A 21,367-nucleotide genomic window follows, 5' to 3' on the forward strand; every position below is an offset into this window, starting at 1 on the left:
GAAGTTTTACTGTAAACTCCAAACTTCTCTGTAAATAAAAATGGAGAGTAAATGTGTAGGCAAGTTGGTTAAGGTTGGCTGCAAATCTGCAAGATGATATGGTGTGACTATAGACTATATAGAGCAAGTGGTGTGACTATAGAGTAGAGCGAGACTTTTTTTGATGGAGAGCAAAACCACTGTCCAAATAATCAACTGACTAAACTTTCAGTGTGCTGTTTACAACTCCTGTCCCTTCTTTTCCATGTGTAAGAAGGACTGATTTAAGCAAAACAGGGAATAAGGAGCCTCATTTAGGAAAAAGACTGAAAGAACTTGATTTCAGTAAGCAGAACAGAGGACACAGAGGTGTGCGTTGCTGTCTGTAAATGAATTAAGGAAGCACACAGGAACATAGGAGAATAATCAAGCTATATGACAGGTTCAGCAAGAATAAACAGTATAAAACAGGATGAGAATAAATTTGCTTTGAAAAATATGTGACTCCTGGCTTTTAGCAGTCCTTCAATAGAAGTAGTTATTATAGAGAGGAAAGTTTCCTTGTAATCCTTGATTTTTAGGAATGTCACTGTACTGTGTATCACCAGTTCACAGGATGTAAAACAAGATGTTTTGCAGACATGTTAATAGGTAGTTTCAGAGAAGCTTTGAACTTGCTCTGTGACAAAAAATATCTGGTATCATACAGTCAACTCAAAATTTATCACAAAGTAGATGAACTTCTCTGTTTTTTGACTTAATGTTAGTAAAATCAAATGCATCTATTTATATGGTGCCCTTCGGTAACCCTGCACTTGTAAAATTGTGTTTAATAATTTGAGGAGGGCCTCAATCACAACTAAGGGAAATTAGATGTCAGATTTTCAGAACATTCAGACTCCAAATTCAGTATGGAGGCTAATTGTCTTTCTTGCCTGCTACAAGAATTTGAAGATGTGAAGTTGAGCTTTGTCTGTGTAAGTTTTATGTGAGTTTTTTCTTAAATAAAGTTACCATATGTAGTAAAATCAGTTGCTATTCTCATCAATACTGTGTTGTTACCAGGGTTTGTCTTATAACAAAGGTGTTTTCTCTTATTTTTGTATTAGGAGGATCAAATGAAAATGGAAGCACACACCACACCTCAGATTCTGATGGAACATTTATTTCATACAGGTTGGTAATTTTTTGTATTTATTTTCTAATTTTATAAAGTTTGAATATAGTAAGTGGCATTATTTAAAGCAAAATAGCAGGTCCTATACTTTAAGAGGATTGTGCAATTGAAATTGAAACAGTCAGTGAACTAAAGAACATGAAGGATTTAATTAAGGAATGATCTGAAAAGTTATTTTCTGGATTACTTTTTTTTTTTATAAAGTTGTTCAAAATGCTTAACTAATGAAAGTACAGGATATTTATAAGCCTAAATATTTTTAAAATTGTTTTTTGTTTCTTTTTTATTCTCCAAAGTATGCAATGAAGTAAAAAATCTCACCTAAACTCATAGCAACTAAGCTAAACATGGAAGTATTCAACTCAGGACTGGTCTTCTCCAGAATAATTGGATCTATGGATGACATGGAATTCTATTTGCTCATTATTTCAGGTCAAAAACCAAAGCCAGGATTAGTTGAATTTGAGGTTATTTGACATAAAAATAATATTTCAATTCTGTTGGTAGTAAACACCAGTTAAAGAAACATGATACTGAGTAACTTTTTGCAGCACTGTCACTGAGCTTGAGTCTTGCTTGGGTACATACCTGAGGTGTCTTGTACTGCGAAGCATGGAAAGGTAATCAGCAGGTGTTGAGTTTCATCTTTCACTCCACAAAGTACTGCCTCTGCTGCAAATGCTAAAACTCTGTCCATGTGACTAGTTAATTAATAGTAGGACTTTTGCTAACCAGAGTGATTGCATCTGATTTTGATGTTTAAGTATGGTAAATTAAAACAAGCTTACCACATGATTAGTTTGGAATCATTTACTGAACTGCATTGGATGGCATCTTTTTCTTTTTTTTGTTTGTAGTCTACTGGAGTCTGTACTTCAAAGAGGTGTGGGCAGGCAGGAGGAACCTGCCTGTTTGCCTTGTCCTAGTTCCAGCCGACTGGGTGGGGAGCATTGTGCTGTGGTGCAGGCAGTGAGCTGTGATGGTCATGAGGAGCCTTCAGGCATGGGGTGGCAGGGAGGGACTGAATGAGGGAGAACCTGTTGCAGGCTGGAGACCAAGAGATTGCCAAGGAGAGCAAGGAGCAAACAGCCTGGTCCTGAAGATGTTGAAGAGAAATACTTTTTGTAAGGACCTAGAGAGAACAGCAAAGAGTTTGCTGCGATTCAGACACCCAGAGGAAGCTTATGGACTGAGAGCAAGGTTTGAAAAAAGGGTCTTTTGTCAGGGACAGAGTGGGACTGGGAAGGTTTGATTTAGGAATCCTTCCAATTTTCTGTATCCTAGTAGGTTGACTCTAATGAAACCTACTTTATGATGATAGAAAACTCTACAAGGGTAGTTGGCATGTTGACTTTGATAAACATATGTTAGCAGATCCATTTCAGGGTTCTTGCCATATTCGTTTTCTCTAATGCATGCAACATACTATATAGGCTGAAAGAAGGGCTCAGAAATAACACCCAGAATAATCTTCATGTTTTTTAGGTGAGAAGCATATGTGGATACAGAGACCATGAAGCAGTCTCTGAAAAACAGGCAAAAATAGGAGCTGGGGTCCGACCCCTTCTTCCTACCCCTGCTCTGCTTCACGTAGTAGCAATGATCTCTCAGGGAGCTAGTCCAGGGAGCTAACCCAGTCCAACCTGTTCATTTTCAGTAGTGAGAGCTTTCTGACAATTTCATTCACAGTGTCCTTCTGACAAAGCTTGGGATGGGTATCAGTGCCAGTGCAAGTAACGTAGCTAGCATGAACAGCCAGAAATAAGTGCAAGGACAGAGCATGGTACCATTTACTCACTTAAACTGTAGTGAATCCTCAGCCATCTTTAATGCTCCACAAATTAAGTGGAGGTTAAAACTGGTCTTTGTATCTCTATATTCCTTAGTCCAAAGTGCACATAATAAATATGACGTTGGCTACGAGTTCCACTGAATAATAATCATATTCTGTCCGAGAGGATTACAGCCCAAATTAGAAAACTGAAGTTAATTAATTTTTTTAAAGCGGTCTCATATACCACTGCCAGAATATAATTAGAGGCAAGATGATAAAGCAAAATAGGACAAAATATATATATATGTGAGAGTGTGTTGGGGAGGTGTATATGTATACATATATATATAAGAGAAACCTCTGACTTTCAATAGTTGACAAGCTAGCACTGTTATTAAATAGTATTACAGTGTTCGAGGTGTGAAATGAATATTTGTTTCTCAGTGGCAAGTAGCTCCCATCATATAATGAGGCTGGCTGTAAATTTGCTGGTTGGGTTGAATATTGTGTTGATAGTTATATTTTTGGGCTGCATGTTAAATAAAAATGAGCAGCCAATACCTTATGAAAGATGAAAAGTGAATCCTAAACTACCTTGAAAGGTAATGATGGTAAATGGTTGTTATTTCTTTAAGGACTCCTTAGAGATTTGGACTTATTTTAGGATATTGTAAAGGAATATTGTTTCATTAAGTTAGTAATTTGGTAAAACTGATGATAGTCTTGTTTACCCAACGTTTTTCAGTCTATCATATTTTTAAAAGACCGGCTAGTGAATTTTTGCCGTAAAAGAGGCAATGGCTCTTTAGATCATGGTAGATGTCATGCATGCAGAGAGCTAATACAAGCAAAATTCTACAGAATTTTTTTACTGTAACAAAAGTTGCTTTATGTTTTATCAGTAGCAGGCCTTTACAGTTTGTTTAGGAGAAGATACAACTCCAAAAATATTTGAATGTGAATATGTTTTGTTATTAAAATGCTCTTAAAAGTGTATTGTTTTTACCACAATGAAAAATAAACCACAAGGGAGGTTACTTGATTCCCACACTTTCTATTTTAAAGGACAATTTGACACTATCCAGTACAAAACTCCAAGTGTGTATGTATGTGTTAATAAAGGATGACAGATCATTATCCTTTGATATATTTATGATGCTCCAGAACTATTTGTATTATTTTATTTTTAATATGATGGTGTCACCTTAGAGTTTGTGACTCTTGCTTGTGTTGATCACGGCACAGATTTAATGCAGTGTATGTTCAGATAGTGGACATTTCCCTTTAGGTTATAAAGTCTGTAAGTAATGTAAGTGAAAAGCACATGCGACTGGCTCGTATTTCTAAATATTCTGTGAATTTGTGAATGTGTCCTGTCAGGTCACAGAGAATTTTCTAGTTGGTCTTCAGGCTCTGATGGAAGTATTCTTTGTATACTTAGGAAGAAGCTTTACTAATAAGAAATTATGAAAAGTATTTCCTAGAACTATGCCATCAAAATTAGAAGTTCTCTATTAGAAACATTTGAGCGAGGATTTAGAAATAAAGTAACTTTCATCTTTAAAACATAAGAAACTTAAGGAAAATATTTGAGTTCTGCTCCACTGTGTTATTTTACTGCTATGGTGAAAGCCTTTTCTGGATGTCCAAATGGGCTGGACTTCACTAAAAAGAAAAGAAAAACAGACGTGGGTCTGTAGTCTCAGTATCTGCAATGCAGTGCCACTGGAAAGTGGAAATACTGTCTTTCTTCTCCCTTCCCAAGGGCAGCTGACCTTCTCCTCGCCAAAGAGGTGAACCCCTTGCCAGCACATATGACTACAGACTATTACATTAATCTGTTTAGCCTCAGTACCAGCTGCTTGCATGTTTTTAATTATCTTATTAGATGGTATAACAGTGACCTATGAAATAAAATGAAGGTGAGTATTTTTTAACTTTATTTTACAGGCTATTTTTCTAAATATATTTTAATGACCTAATTATGACTTTTAGGGAGAGCCATTGATGCAGACATTCAATTTGGCTGATAGAATCTAACATCTCAAGGACACTTATTTTCTTCCAAGGTGGATTCGTACATTAATACTGCTTCTAATAAATATATAGCCTAAAAAAGCTCACTTTTCATACTTGTATTGTTAACTTACTTTATGATTCAGAGATCCATGACTGCTATGCTGGATAATTTCTTAATACATCTCTGCACGTGTATATAAGTTTCATTTCTGCCCCATGTATCAAGATAAAGTTCTTTCCTGTGTGGCTTAAACTCCATGACAAATTAAGATTGCTCAAAGTTGCGGGTCATGTAGACAACATATATTCCTCCTTCTGCTCATATTTCTAGTAGGCAGAAGGTCTAGTATAAGAAAGACTTTTGTATTTCATTTTCTTCCCCTGACTTCTTACAGATTCTGCTTGCCAGATGTTTCCTTTCTTACTGCAAAAAGGCAATGTGGTCCTGCTGGCTGAGGCATGGTTTTTTGTGTGCCAGCCAACTGCAGGACTGATACTGAGCATGCAGAAGACAGACAGCAAGGGGTGCAAGCTGTTCCTCCTTGTTTCTACCCCTTTCCAAAAGTGGGTACTGAAACCAGTTTGATTCCTCTTTGACCTGTGGCTTTTTTTGACAGTTGAGCCAGAAATGGCTACATAGCCTCTGTTCTTATATGTTAAACATAGTATGAAGATGTACGGAACTTATATACCTCCACCTTGTGGAAACATTTGTCTTAATCTATTAGGAAGCAACCCTTTTCCATCTACACGAGCCTATTTAGTCTTCTTCGTACACAGACTATGCTACTTTATTGCTTTAATTTTAAGCCACCCCTGTGCAATTATAATCTATTTTTTCTAACTTTGTTCGCTGTGTGTCCACACATAATCAAGAGCTGTAAAGAACAAGCTTGTTTCCAGTGGGTTTTTCAAATATTTTTAAATACAAAAATTTGGGAACAGAAGGCAAAGCAGTGAAGTTGGCACTGCACCTCCACTCTGTAAAGAGAATTCTCAGTGCTAGCATCCTTCCTCTTTTTCCATGAGGAAGTAGTAAAACTGGCACTCATGGTTATTTTGTCTTACCTCAAGCCATTTGCTAGACACTGTTCTGGTTGATGCCATTTTTGTGCAAAGAGGCCTTTTCAGTATGAGTTAATTTTGTCTGAGAACCTGTAAACTCTTTCTTAAATTTTGTGATTCTTCTGAAAGATTATGTTCATAATGTGCTAAGAATCTTTCTTTGGATGTGGTAGACTGTGCCAGTACTCTCATTTTGTCCATGTTTGTGAAGATGTTAGGAATTCCTTCTTGCAAATCTCCTTTTCCCAGCAAGAGAAAGTCACTCTTTGCACTGATCACTGGTTTCTTCCAATAACTTATTTTTTTAATATAGACTTGCTTTCTCTTTGTATGCAATGTGATGGGGAAAGCAAATTTAACAAAATAACTTAAAGCTCAAGATGCTTTCAACAAAGAATCACAAAGGAAGGATTGAGTACCAGCATCTTTTTTTGGCAGAAAGCTTTTTTTATGGATTGGTTGCAAAAGGGAAAGACTTCGTATATGAAGAGAGACCATGGAAGAGGGAATGGTACTTTCTAACACCCATGGAAATCAAGTGAAAATTTTAGTTTACTCTTAATTTATTCTGTTGTACTTGAAAACTGTCATATATACCACCAACACCATATTCAACTGATGCCATATTTTCCCTTACTAATGTTTGAAGTGGTTTTCATTATTAATTTCTTTTACTTTTCCTTTGAACTATCATGGCAATTGGTAGATGTGACTGAGGACTGGAGGGAAGCAAATGTCACTCTTGTCTTCAAGAAAGTTAAGAAGGAGGGTGCAGGGAACTAGGCCAGTTAGGTGATCCTGGGGAATGTGATGAAGCAGCTAATATGCTGGGAGCCAAAAAAGGACCTCGGGGTCCTGATAGGCATAAGATTGAACATGAGCCAGCAAGGCAACCTTGCAGCAAAGAAAGCTAGTAGTATCCTGGGATGCATTAGGAGGAGGGCTGCCAGCAGACCAGTAGTTAGTGATCCTTGTAGTCCTTATCTGGAGTGCTGTGTCCAGTGCCGGGCTCTCCATTGTGTGAAAGTCATGGGCATACTGGAGAGTGTCCAGCAAAGAGCCACTATGGTCATGAAGGGGCTGGAGAATCTTTCCTATGAGGAAAAGCTGGGAGAGCCAGGAATGTTCAACCTGGACAAGAGAGAGCTCAGGGCATCTTTTCAAACTCTTTGAGTATCTGAGTGGAGGGTATAAAGGAGGCAGAGCCAGGCTCTTTTTCAGTGATGTCCAGCGACAAGATTAGAGGCAGTGGGCACAAACACAAACACATGAGGTTCCATATGAACATCAGGAGGCACTTTTTACTGTGAGCGTGACAGACCACTGGCATCCCACCCTTCAGAGATATTTAGAAAACATCTGGAAATGGTTCTGGACAGCTGGCTGTACGTGGCCCTGCTTGAGCAGGGGCAGTTGGACCAGAGGACCTGCAGAGGTCTCTTCTAATCTCAACCATTCCTTGATTCTGTAAACCCTATTATTAAAAAATCTGAAAATGGAATTGCTATGTTTTAAATCAGGAGAAGGCACCTGTGGCAAAAGCAGAAGAAAGAAGGTCTGTATTAGTGAAAACTAATCTTTTCTAAGACAAAATTTGCTAAGGTAGATAGCATGAGCAGCATACCATATGAGGTCAGCAATAGCAGGTTGGAAAAATTTCAGAAGTATTTTGTTCTCTTTATGAAAACAAGATATCCTTTTGTGTTATCACTGCTAGTCCCTTAGTAAACTTGATTAAGAAAGGAACCCAATGGAATTTCTGTTATGCTCTTTGTTTTGGCCCCCAAACCTTTTCAGATTTCTGCCTTCTAATACAAAATCTGGCAATAGTGAATTTGAAATATTTGTTAAAGTTCCGAAGGTCAGTAGGTCTAAGTAATGCAGTGAATTCAGTAATTGTTATTCATTTAAAACTCAGAACTTGCACCATCTTTGCAGAAACATGACTAACACTGACAGATGAATGGCATTGAATTTTTTCTTGATGCTAAGTACGTGTTTTGAGATCTTAATCATGTTAGCATTAGCTTCTAGTCCATGAGATGCAAAGTGACATAAAAGCAAGAACATCTGCCACAGAACTGTGAGTTGTTTTCTGTGTTTAGCAGCAAGAGAACATGGAGAGGATCAGTTCTGAGCTGAGTACTACCTCAGTGCTCCTGCTAGCTCAGTGGGATTTGGAATGGAATTATTGTGCACCACAGCTTTGTAACAGAACTCCTGAAGGTTAAACCAGATATCTTGATTTTCATACACTCTGCTCAAAGTACATCTGATACATGATTTCATTTTGGTTTGTCAAACAAAAACCCAAGCAAAAATAAAAGAAACATCACAACCTAAAACTGTATATAAAGCTTAATGCAAGATGGCAAGTTTGAGGAATTAGTTTTTAATCCAAAGAAGCTTGAAGAGAAAAGTTTTTTTAAAATAATGTACAATTGAAATAAATCTAAATAGCGAAGAGTTGCTTTTCGTGACACTGCATGGTTGTTAAAGATGGTAATAAAATCTAGCAGTTCAAGAGATTAAAGTTATATTGTGAAATCACTCCATCATGCAAAATGGATGGATTTACAAAGATAAGATGGAATTAACAGTGCCAACTAGAATTTTGCATTTGTCATCCTGCACATCATGAAATCATCCCAGTTTTGAACTTGGGTGCATATTTTTAAATATTGTCAGCACTGTGCCAGTTCTAGAACTCCTCTAGCTAGTCAGGTGTGAGTAAGCAGAAACCAAGAATCACCTCTCTCCCTATTACATCTGGTTTTTAGTTTGGTGATTTGTAGAGCTGTAGCTTTTAACTTCTGTTATGTCCTACAGGAAGCTCTTATCTTTCCTCTTTCTTAAAGAGTGCATGTCTGTTTGTATAACAGGAGTGCATGCATGTGAACACACACAATTTGCAGAGCTCTACTTAGCTGTGGGTATTAGCAGAAAGGTAAAACAGCAGAAGGGAACTCTATAGTCAGGAGAACTAGAAAGTTGTGTACACACAAAGGATTTCAGAGGTGTTGGGGGGTTTAAACTGGAAAGCTTTATCCCTGTACCTGTCAAACTCGGGTACAATACAAAAATAAAAGTAATTGAACATGATACCTATGTTTTGTCTCACCATTCTGTAAATGTATGCATAAAGTAATGAGTAGAGCTAGAGAAATTTTGAGTTTGAAATGGCTGTAACAAGAATTCTTCTACCAAAGCTAAACTGTTAAAGGGTTGGAAATGATGTGCTCTCCCAGGACCAAATCTGGCGCTTTGGCTGAGGACCACCAAGGCAAAGTGGACAATGTGGGGTATGGAGAAAGGTTCTGCATCAGATGCAGTGCTGTTAGGAAAGGTGCTGGCAAAGCATCCTGCTGCCAGCACAGCCTTATTTCAGCCTCCTGAATTGTACTGCAGACATGCCAGTAGCTTAAAGAGCATAGCTAACTAATAACTTTAAGTTTATGCCTTAAGAAAGTGCTTTTACCTTTCTTCACGCAAAAGGTTCATGCAAACCTTTTTAACTGTATGTCAGGCAAAAGTAGATGAAACCTGAACTGTTTAGAAAAATCTGCCCTTTGAATGTTCAGCCTCCCAGCAATGTAGCCATGCATATTCACACTTACATGGCTGTTAGCTCTGTCTCATATCCTGGGGCAGGACTTTGAGAAACAGAGGAAAATACATATATTTTCCAAGCAGATTGATAAGCCTTCACATTAAAGCTGTCAAGTGGATTTTCAGGGTAGCAAATAAAAATCTCTGTGTTTCAGAAATGTTTTTTAGAAACTCTGCTTCTTATTACTTGATACTACCTTTCAATTGTTTTTTTCCTCTGTTTTTATAGAATTAACTCTGTCTTTATTGCGTTCCTGACTGTTACCTCACGTTTTTCTCAACTGCTGATTTTATGGCATAATAAATAATACAAACTATGCATGTTTCTTGGATTTATGCAGTATGTTTGAAAAGAACTGTTGCCTCTATTTAAATATAGATACTACATTCACTTACTGATGTTCCTATCAATAAAGACGTCATATTGCAAAGCATATGACACAATAATTTAAGAAATTGTTTTCTTTCTGACGGCCTGTTCAGTAGCCTGTTGCTTCACTGAGTGCCTCTGGGAAGCTGAGTTTGGCTCTCAAAGTTTAAAAAGCACATTCTGAAGATGAACAAAAAACAGCATAAAAATGTGAAACTGGCTTTTCTGGAAGCACACACACCATTGTTTTATGATGATTTTGCCAATACTAGCAGCACTGCTCAAAAGTTTTCTTTGGATCTCTCTGAGGCTATCAATTTTATCTTTCAATATTGGTCTAGAGGGTGGTATAAGCTTGAGATTTAGATTGAAATCTTAAATATGTATGCAAATGCTCATACCTTTCTATAGTATTGCAGTATTCTTCCATTGACTGAGAAATATTCTTTGTTATCTAAGTGTTGTTCTAAATACTAAATTGGCCTTGTTTCATCATGGACATACCAAAGAAAAGGGATTTCAATACTCGGCATAGAATACTTTAAAAATGCATGAGGCAAAATAGTGATACACACTGTCTGGATGACCTGATAGATAGTGGTTTCTCTGTTACCTGAAGTTGCACCTGAAAGTGATGTAATTATGGACAGTAATATTTACCTGGTAGGTGTGAGCCTCTGCAGTCCCAGAATTGAATCTTTGCCCTTTTTCGGTGACACAGATTGTAGCTTGATGTGGCTATTCACGTTTTTACATTTCTCTGAGTTTTAATGTCTTCTACAGAGTTTGTTGTTGTCTGAACATCATAGTAAAAAAATACTTCTTACACTACCTTAAAACTTTGGCAGGCTCTACATTTGTACATAGCACCAGCTTTATCCTCTAAATTGGTAAATGCAGAAGTTAAGTAGCTGTGATTACTGTTTGTGGTATACCATTCTCCCTCAACTGTATTTCTTCCTCTTCTGAACAGAGTATTTATTTTATAAGGAGCTTAGGTGGGCTACCATTGCATTCTTGTGCATATCTGTGCTCGATGCATTGGTTTTGCCATTATGCAGCAGATCGAAATTCAGCAGCAGAGCCAGAGGCAGATGTTCCGCTTCTGCCTATCAGTGGAAGAAAGTCTTTGTTACCTCTCCCCAACACTGTACCAGCTCTGTGTTGCCTCAGTAAAACTCTGGGAACTACTATTTGAATTTCAGAATTATTTTCTAGGCATCTTGTTACATTATTGGTGTCACATATTCTTATAGAGTTTATAGTTGCTCTTACAGCTGGGCAATAGTGGCATTCCAGTGTCTTTTTCTAGGTTGCTAGACCTTAGAGATTCAAATACCTTTTCAAAAATGCTATATAAGTGCATGTAAAGTTCTGCTCATTGTGCTTCCATCTTCAAAGTGTGTCAACAGAGAGAGACATTTCTGTTCCAAATCTTTGGACTTCTATATCTGAAGATCTGATGCTTGTAATTGTCTTAACAAGCATCATGTCCACGACAAGCATCATATCCACAAATCACTTCCTGTTGAAAAGAGAGAAATAGGCTTCTGTATATGGTTTGCTCATAGGTCAGCCTCATTTCTTATAAGAAGAAAGTGTGTGTATTAGAGCAGACCAAGTATAAAATTATTAGGCAGAGAGAGTGAGACTCTTGTGGTTATGACATAAGTGTATGTCTCAAAAGATGGAAAGGAACAGTTGAGAACTAGAAATGAATCTGCAACCCTTCCACTGATTTGTGTGCTTTTTCATTCATACATATTGAGTACTTTTCCCACTTGAAAGTAATGCAACTGTCCTTAACTCGTGCCAGTAGATATTTTACATTGGACAGTTACGGCATGGATACAGCATGTGAAATTAAGTTTCTTAAAGAAATGTTAATCCAATATTTTTTTCCTCATGTGGGTCTTATATGATTCTGTCTGTGATTGTGAAGACATTGCAAGTAAAATAATATATTAGGCAGGTTAGTTAAATAAGAATCTAAACTGAAAAATAATCAGAAAACATTAATTTGGTTTAATTGTACAACGTAAAGGTGGTATTAACACATGATTGTGTATATAATTTTGTGGTTTGATTAAAAACAATTGCATGTACTTATTCTTAGTTTAGGTGATTCCAATTGTCTCTTGAAGTCTTTCACTTCAGTGAAGCAAATGGGATGTGGTAGACTTGAGTTCCAATCTTCATTGCTCATTTCGCTTTGACCGATGGGTTTTCTGCAAGCATGGGTTAACAAGGCTCCTTGATATTATTTTACGTAGTAGGGCTATATAATTTTAAATATAATCATTTCAGAATTGATTGCTTGTTGATATTACACAGTGTTACCACTATTAAAACAGTCTTTGAATTGTAAAGCTTAATTTATTAGCCTTCATTTAAAATATTTGAGAAGTGAATTAGTGAATGCTGTTCAGAAAGGATTGTAAATATCATTTAGATCTACCAAAACTGAAGCAGAGTCCAGCTTCCAAGTAATTTTTTTTCAGTTGTTTATAACTTTTTTTTTAGTGATTCCAGAAGCCAAGGGGGATTGCAGAGGAAATACGATCTTGCCAAATTTCTTTTGGCTGTTTTAAATGTAATTTGGTTCAAAACATGTTTGGAATTGCATTACAAGTTAAAACTTTTTTAAAAATACAGCACGTAATATCTGCACTAGTACAATTTCAGAAGTGTTGAAATTACTTTCTTACTGCGTAGCAATCACTTCCAGCAGTTGGTAAGAAAAATAACCTGAAGAGTTTCTTTCCTCCCTGTTCTTTCTCTTCACAGTTATACTGGTTGAAACCTTTTGCTAACTCAGCTGGCACTCCGGCATTTTCAAAGACATTCTGGGAATGTCTTCCACTTGCAGAACAATGAGAATAGCTTCAGTGTCTGACCTGTTGTGTGCACTGGGGAATGTGTCACTCTTGAAACATAGCTACCTTAGGGAGGCAGCTTGGCAGTAGTTATAATGGCCAATGATGCTACAAAATTTACAATGGCAAACGAAGAATATTATATGTGATAGAAACGGGAGGGTTATTTAGATAGGCATAATATACTGTAGTTACTGAAGTATAAATGACTGTGAAAGAAAGGCCCAGATTTTTCGCAAGCTGTGTCTGCTATATACCATACGTTGTATTTAAAGGAGACAGAATCAGGGTAAACAATCGTAGGCAGCTCCCTGCAGAAGGTGAGGATGTGTGGGAGACAGGGAGACAAAAATGACCAGATAGTCATTCTTACTCGGAGAATGGGGGATGTGACAGGAGTGAAGGAAGCTGCCCCACACCACTGGAATGACTTGCTCTTTTGGTCACTTGGGGATACTAAAGGCAGCCCTAAGCCCTGCAAGCTAACACTGCTTTAGTCATCTTTGCTCTTATCTGGAATACCTTTGCTTTTCAAAGTAATTAATAATCAAGACCCAGAAGTAAACAGTCCTTCTTTGCTTTTTTTTAAGGAAAATGGTCCTAGCTGAAAGGTGACACATTCACAAATGCAGTGCTTTTGGTCTCAACATGGATCATGAGTTGGTTCATGTCACAGAGGCACAGGACTGTAATTTCCTGGCTTGCCAAGTCCATTCCTGAACAATTGTCAGCAACTGTATCTGATAATTCTGTTTCAAAAAACTCACTATCACAACTCAGCTTCAAAGGCTGAAAACTATCTAACTTCTGTTTGCATATATTTAGGGAAGTTTGCAAAACCAGAATTTGCTGGTATTCAGTGTAACCCACTCTGTGACCCTCCTTAGCAAAGGAAATCTGGTGAGATCTTAGCCTGGAGTCAAAATAGTAGTTTCCCTCTTTCTGGTTTCATTTGGTCTCCCAGGGAGAAGTAATAGTCTCCCATGTGACAGGGGGAGAAGGAGATGTTCACCTTAAGGACATGCACTGAAAATAAATCTGAAACACATTTCCTTGCACATAACCCAGCTCTCTACCTTGAAATTGCCCTTTGGATTTTAGAGTGGTTGCAGAAAGTCTGTGGGCAAGTCTTGGGCTACTAAGACCGTCAGATGGCTTATACTGTTCTTGAGATTCGTTTCAGTAGAAGGTGCAGGAAATATAGGTTTAATTCTTTTATTCAAACTCAGTAGATGGTTTGGGACAATTAATTTCCAATTGTTTCCCAGTAGAGCAGATTTACTTGTATATTAATGAGGCACAGGTGTTAGGCCCCTGGTGCCTGCATGCCTGGGAGGCATATTTAGGTTGTTTATCTAGTCAGCCATAGGTACTGCAAGGTACTCAAGCTTGCCTTTAACAGTTTATACAGTGAGGCTTTTTAATTTTTTGATGTTTTTTTAAATTTGCTAGCACCTGTTAAAATTTTAAAACTGATCATGTAGAAAAAAGTAGGAGTGATTTCAATAGTAAATAGCACTAAATGCTAAAGAAAGTCATCTTCTATGATGCTTAACTGCCCAGCTTGACATTAAGAAGAAAAGAAGGTTCATTTAAGCAAATACGTCATGTGAAGAGCTAATACAATCAACAGTATACTTTTCTGTTGCATATTTTTGGAATAGGTACTTCTTTGTCTACAGCTGAAACATGAATGTGCTTATATTAATATTCATTTTTCTTGTTTATTCACTGAACTGCAGTACCAACATTTTAGAGGAAATGGAATAGCCTCCATAGACATTATGAATTTCAGTAGCTGGCATAATTATAGCGATCTACATATTCATTAAATCCAAAGAAGAAATGTGTCCAAAAAAACAGCCATGCGTTTAGAAGTGGTACACAACTAAATATATACATTTTTAAAAGTTCCTTTCCTCTGCTTATCCAAAATTGTGTAGTGTCATATAGTCCTTAAATCAGCTAAGGCTTTTTTGGGGGGGGGTTAAATGTTCATTCCTTTTGCTTTTGCAGTAAAGAATGGGAAGAACTATTTGTAAACAACAATTACTTGGCAACTATACGGCTGAAGGGGATTAATGGGCAGCTGAGAAGCAGCAGGTTCCGTAGTGTTTGCTGGAAGGTAAGAAGAGAAAATATTTATTTACAGTTTGTGGTTGCAATATATCAACACATTACCTGATGCGCTGGAAGATTATTGATGCAAAGAATCATGAATTTTCCAAGAGACTTCATCCTAATGTTTTCCTACTCATTTTTAGAATTCATAGGACATTTGCTAACCACATTGAGTTGCTTTAAAGCTGAATTGCAGGTGATAGCAAAAGCTTCCTAGGAAAGAATATCTTTGTGCTGGTGATATGTTTAGAATTGAGTGCCACACAGCCATGTCTCCTCTCAGTATCTGTGCAGTGAAATCATGCACTGGAAATAGAAAGGAAATTTGCCTAAAAAAGTATTTTTTTATGGAATTTAGGAGTGCTTTAAAATCAGTCTGATGCTTCTAGCAGGTTTTCACAGTTAAATGAGAAAATGAAGAACAAACCTTCTTGTAATGACTGGATGGAGAGGGAAGTCAGGTCTTCCAAAAACACAACAGGTCTCTGGGAATCTCATACTCTATTTTTTTGAGTTGCAGGGGAATGATGAGAGATAGAAAGCAATGTAATACTGAGATGCTATAAACAAATTTTGTTGCACTGCCATCAGGTCTTCTGTTGTGCTCAAACTCTGATAGTAGAGAACATTTTCCCTAGTAGAGTTGCTGTGTGTTAACACTGATCATTTAAATTACCTCACTTGGGATTTCTCAAGCATCACTTTGGCACAGGGATCTATAAAAAGAAATTTAAAATACTCTTTGTATATGAATTAAAGAAATTTGAAAATGGAAATTTGAAATGTATGTGGCATTGAACTAATTTAAAGTTGATAAACTACTTTTTTTGGGAAGCCAGGTGAATATACGTCACTAGCATTGTTTCACCAGTTTGCATCTTTTTAAGCCTCAAAATTAGGAGGCTTAAAACCCTGAACTAACAAAGGCATCAAGTCCCTCCCTATCCACTAATTAAATCAAGGGGTGTTTTTATTTTAGAAATAAGACCAGCTTCATTTGCATGTCCCAGTTTGGGTTAGGGCTCTGTTTTAAAAATATTATCTATTTTTTTTAATGCTGAGATTTTAAGGGGGTTTTAGTAATTTAAGAATGGGTTTTTGTTTGTCAGTATTTACTGTTTCTTAACGCTACAATGTGCAACTAAAAACATTCTCTTGTTTAATATGCAATTAAATAGTATTTTCCAATAGAAGTTTCTTTTTAACCCTTTTGAAAGAGACATGAAAGAACTGAGGTGTAGAATTGTCAAGGAAGTTTTGCAAAATTGACTCTCTTAACTGTCTTGCAGAATTCTAGAACATGTTTCTGTTCTTAACTAAGGTATATCAATGAGTGCTTAGTTTCTGCTCTGCTTATTCATGTTTGGGTTTAAGTACCTTGCATTAGGTCATCAGTGCTATGTAAATTGCTTCAAGTTTTCTGTATTTGTTTTCATTGCTTTCCATTTTGTTCCCTCCTTGGAAGTCTTAATCAACTTTACTGAAGTTGACAGTTTACAAAGCCTGAGTTTGTGGCTTCAGTTGATTTTGGTGCTTTATTTTGAACTGTAGAACTACTATTGTTTCTAACTACTTATTTATGGACTGGAAAGTACTAAAACCAGGAGTATTTTATAGGTCTTTGCTATCTCTTTCTGAGATAGTTTATGCTGTCTGGTGGGATTTATATTAAAAGCTATGTAAAATTGATGAAACTTAATGGATTTGTTTTGTTTGTTGATAGTTATTTCTGGAGGTTCTACCCCAAGATAGAAGTCAATGGATTAAAACCACTTCAGACTTAAGAACTTCTTACAATAAGATCAAAGAAATTGTAAGTTGGTATAAAATACATTCTCTACTCTCATACTTTGATGTAGATATTAATACTTAGAGTATAACAGAAGAGAATTTGGTGGTTTTTTTTCTGTTTTTTACCCAGCACATTACAAACCCTCGAAAAGCAGGACAGCAAGATCTGATAATCAACAACCCACTCTCTCAGGATGAGGGGGTAAGTTGACCCTTGGTTCTGTCAATATGTGCTTCTAAATTCTCATCCTCTTCATACTGACACAAGTGAGGTCTTGCTGAAGAAGGTAAAATGGCAGGTTCAAAAATCTCCCTCCTAAATGTCCAAACTGACTTGTGTTAACAATTGGTTGACAGGTTCCACTGAACAACTAGAAATGCTCATTTCTAGGTTGATATTCTGATTTTTCAGGGCTTATCTTAGGGCAAGCTGTGATAAAAAATTATTGCTGGACCGTAAGTCTAGTTCCATAGCATATCCTTTCTTTAACTGATATGCTTTTTTATCACTGTGTGTTTTCATTTTATACATAAAATGGCTCTAGTTTAAGGAGTATTTAAACTGTCAATATGAAGGGAATGCTGTTAACAACAAATATTGAAGTACTCTCCTCTGGAAGACTGTTCAGCCTTGGAAGGTTTTTTTCTGCATTTTGTGTTACCTGAGAAGTTCTTGAGTATTTTGTATTTTTGTATAGCTTTAAGCTTTTCTGTTTATTTTGTTACCACCAAAATTCTTTTTTATCGAATTTCAAAATAACTTAATGCCATGAAAATAATCTGAAATTATGTTTGGCTGCGTTTAAGAGATTTACACCTGGAAAAACCGTCACAGGTGTCTTTGGTGATGCTACTTGTCCTTCCATTTTGTTCACAAAAAGAAGCCCATCCTTTGTAGTGTGGTACTGTGCTTCTTACTTAATGTAGAAGGAGAGAGATATTTTCTTGTTGAAACATAGAAGCATGGCTCATAAGCACTCTGGTGGCTCTGGAGCTGGTATGACTGCATGTCATCAAACTGTCCTTGCATCCAGATGGACAGAAAGTTGTGTTAAATGTGAAAGATTGTGTTTCTGCTGTAGTTTGGGATTATACAGAGTGGCACAACCTACGTCTGTGATGTCTTTAGGAGACAGAAGACAAAGGGTTACATGTCAGAGTATGTAGCAGGGGTTTAATATATAAAACATAGGCCAAACCGGGCACAGGAATGAAGAACAAAGTGCCTTTGAGCCTCTGCTAAACCTACTTAAAATTCTTTTAATAATATTTGTTGTAGTGCTGACAGTGAGCTTTAAATACCCTGGGTTTCCCTCTCAGAGTTTTTCTAAAATGGCCAGTCTTGATCTGCACTGTGTATTAGAATAATGTCATTTTCATAGTAGGTCTTTGATCATCATACAGTCCTTATTTGATTTTGCCTCCCCTAAAACAAACTAGCTTGCTTCCAAACAATTTCTTATTGTGGATATTACAGTAGCTTCCAATTAAAGTCTGTACATTCATAGGAGAAATGTGGTACAGTCCGGTGATATGGACCTTTTTCTGTGAGTGAACAACTGATTTTTTTTTCAGTTGAGTTGCTGGTTCTGGTAAGTTTGAATTTACTCTAAGTAGTCTTCGTAGATGCTTTAGAAGTAGTCACAGACCTGCAGCCATCCAGTGAGTGAATGGAGTGAGCCTACAACAAGGATCCAGGAACCTGAATGGTTTTATGTCTGATCTAGCATTACTCCCTCAGATAGGTTGTGTTAGTCATGAACATTCTTTATCATCCATAAAATACCAATATACCTATCTACTAGGAATGTTGAGGATTAATTAGTTAATATTTATACAGTATTTTGCTGGTGTAATATATAAGCCTTACATATTAATAGTCCCTGTTTCATACAAATGTTTTTCCTTATTTCAGAGTCTTTGGAATAAATTTTTCCAGGATAAAGAGCTTCGAGCAATGATTGAACAGGATGTGACAAGAACGTATGTAGATTTTTAAAGAAATTTCTCTATATAAATTTATATTCTGCATTTTTATGTGGTATACATTATATTGTGTTTTCTTGACTTCGGTTACTAGAAAGGTCAGGATTGTTGAACATGAATGTGTGGAAACATACATTAAATGTATAAAAATACAGCTTTCTTAGGGTGAAAAATGAGAAATTCAAGCTGAACATTAAATCCTGGAGATTTATTGGTATCATTGAAGAAAAGCTCTTCTAAATTAAGATATTAGGAGATGTACTACTGTGTGAAATTTAAAGTAGTTTTCAATATGAAGCAAAGAGAAGGTAAGAGAAACTGAAAGGTCTTTTAACTAAATTATGATCATAATAAAAGATTGAACAGATGACTTTCTTAATTCTTAACACTTAATTCAATCAATAATAAAAAAGCAGTTTGTAATTAGTAAGGGAAATGCCACTCATCTAGAGACATTGAGCCGTTCTATTTTTATTTATCACTTTTCTAGCACTATTTGTCACATATGTCTTTTAAAATTTGTCCTAATATTACTGTGATTGTGTTTACATCTTCTTGGCCCTTAGGTCATTCCTGTTTAGGAACTTGTTTGAGTTGGAACACTTAGTTCCTGAAAACATTTTTTTTCAGAGTGGAAGTATTGAGTGATGTGTAAATGTAATTAAATTCAATTACTGGTTTGCTACCATGTGAAATTTTACTGTATTGCAAATATTTTTCCTTATAACTTGAAATAAGTGGTGATAGCCATAGATTTTGCAAATCCCAAGCTCACACATTTTCATTTACAGAAGTCAAGTCATGCAGAAGAAATCATTGCTGTCTGGTTTTGGAATATTTTATATGTCCGTCCCTAGACCCAGTCTTGTATGCATTTTGCCATGAGATATATAATTAAAATCTGAGTATACTTTCATGTGCATTCTCACAACAGATGGTATTTTTTGTTTGTTAAAGGAAACAGTTCAGGATGTTCTAAGATTAAAATATATACGTATCTAAACTATAATTGGAGAATGAAAAGTTATATGGAGGTTATGGTGGATGTAAGACTATTATTTAAATAAATAGATATATACATACATACACAAAGTCTGGGCTCTCACTCTGGCAAGTGGCAGAGTACTATTCACTAATATCAGTAATAGTGACTATAGAAATTTGAATTTATTTATTTATACAAAATGTCTACTTGAAACAATAGCAGTATATACTGCCATCAGTAGTAAAAGAAGTCAAGCAATAAAGAAGCAAAATTTATCAGTGATGAGAATGTATTTGATAAACTACATGTATTTCTATGTACATTTGTTGTTTTACATAGTCTGCATTTTACGTGTATGCATATATCTGTTTGTAAACTTTCATTAGTGTAAGAAGCAGCAACTTCCACTTTCCTTGGCTTTGGAATGTAAATACCCTCTCTTTCCATTTCCATTCTTTAAATAAATTCCTGAAGTTAGAATTTTAGAAGTTTAAAATTCATCATTAATTTGAAATGGCTTTTTATTGAAGGTTAAAATAATTAATATATTCAACTACCATAATCATTACCTTCTAGCTTGTTTCTTATTTAGCAGATATTTTTATGTTCTTTGTCATCTAGTTCAGTCCTTCATCATCCAGCAACATCAAGTAAATAATGCTGTAGAGTGAAGCCAGCTCCACACAGGGTAGCAAACCAGAGTCCCAGCTATCAAAGCAGTAAAACATTTACTCTATGTTTATTAAAATTCTCTGAAGTGTAGTAACAATAGACAGGAAAAATGGGTAGAAATATGCTCTTAAAATTGGTATTGTTTTAAATTGGTTTAAATTTCAGTATTTTGTTACCTAAAAGGAACTGTGATCAAGTTTGTTTGTTTGTGTGTGTGTGTGTTCCTATGCATTTTGAGACTCCTTATCTCACCTAATAATTAGATCCGTAAAACCTAGATACAGCTGAGCTAATCATGCTTTAGAGTCCATGTACCTGTAGAATTCTAGAACACAAATCATCTCTTCCTAAAGTAAAAGTCTAGTACAGGTCTGATAAATCACACCATAGAGAGGAATGTTTTTCTATAATAATTATAAAAGGCTTCTAGCTCACTGGTACCTCACAAAACTCTAGTCTCCTAAAGTCAGGTGAGAGAAATCCAATCCATAATGTCTACATACAATTTGCATAGTAATAACTTCCAATATTTACAAAGAAGGTAGGGAAGAATATTGTTAAGTTAGTCTTAACTCATTAGTGATCAACATTTCTCATGAATCAACTGATTTTTTTTTACAGTAGTTGAGAGGTTCAGAATGGATTTTTCTATAGCTGTCTAGAAACATGCTTTTGATTTGGAATCAAACATCGTGTCTTTCTGTCTCAAGTGAGAGGCTTTTAAAAATGAGCATGGGAAGGAGGGTAAGGGAGGCTTACTATAGTGCAAGTAAAGGCATTACTTTAAATGTAGATAGCAATTCCAAGTTATGACTATAATACTGCATTCTGCTGTTCCACTAAGAGAGGAAGGTGTGTATGAACTAGCGCCATAATAACTCATAACAGACTAAAGAAAGCAGAAATTGAAATCTAGCAGATTGGCACATGCAAGAGCAGTTAA

The 21,367-nt window shown here is 36.2% G+C and overlaps 1 protein-coding gene across 1 annotated transcript in view; it reads left to right on the forward strand.

The window, feature by feature from the left end:
- The window catches only part of TBC1D5 (TBC1 domain family, member 5), a gene marked incomplete at its 3' end in the record, with an annotated part of 132,983 nt that overhangs the window by 27,792 nt on the left and 83,824 nt on the right, over positions 1–21,367 (forward strand). Inside the window, exons 2-6 of the mRNA XM_009076223.1 lie at positions 1,089–1,155; positions 14,886–14,994; positions 16,714–16,803; positions 16,912–16,983; positions 18,697–18,764. Coding sequence (XP_009074471.1) covers positions 1,089–1,155; positions 14,886–14,994; positions 16,714–16,803; positions 16,912–16,983; positions 18,697–18,764 — 406 coding nt within the window. The remainder of the gene's footprint in view (positions 1–1,088; positions 1,156–14,885; positions 14,995–16,713; positions 16,804–16,911; positions 16,984–18,696; positions 18,765–21,367) is intronic.

Source organism: Acanthisitta chloris, unplaced genomic scaffold, assembly GCF_000695815.1.
Source record: "Acanthisitta chloris isolate BGI_N310 unplaced genomic scaffold, ASM69581v1 scaffold9226, whole genome shotgun sequence".
NCBI lineage: Eukaryota > Metazoa > Chordata > Aves > Passeriformes > Acanthisittidae > Acanthisitta > Acanthisitta chloris.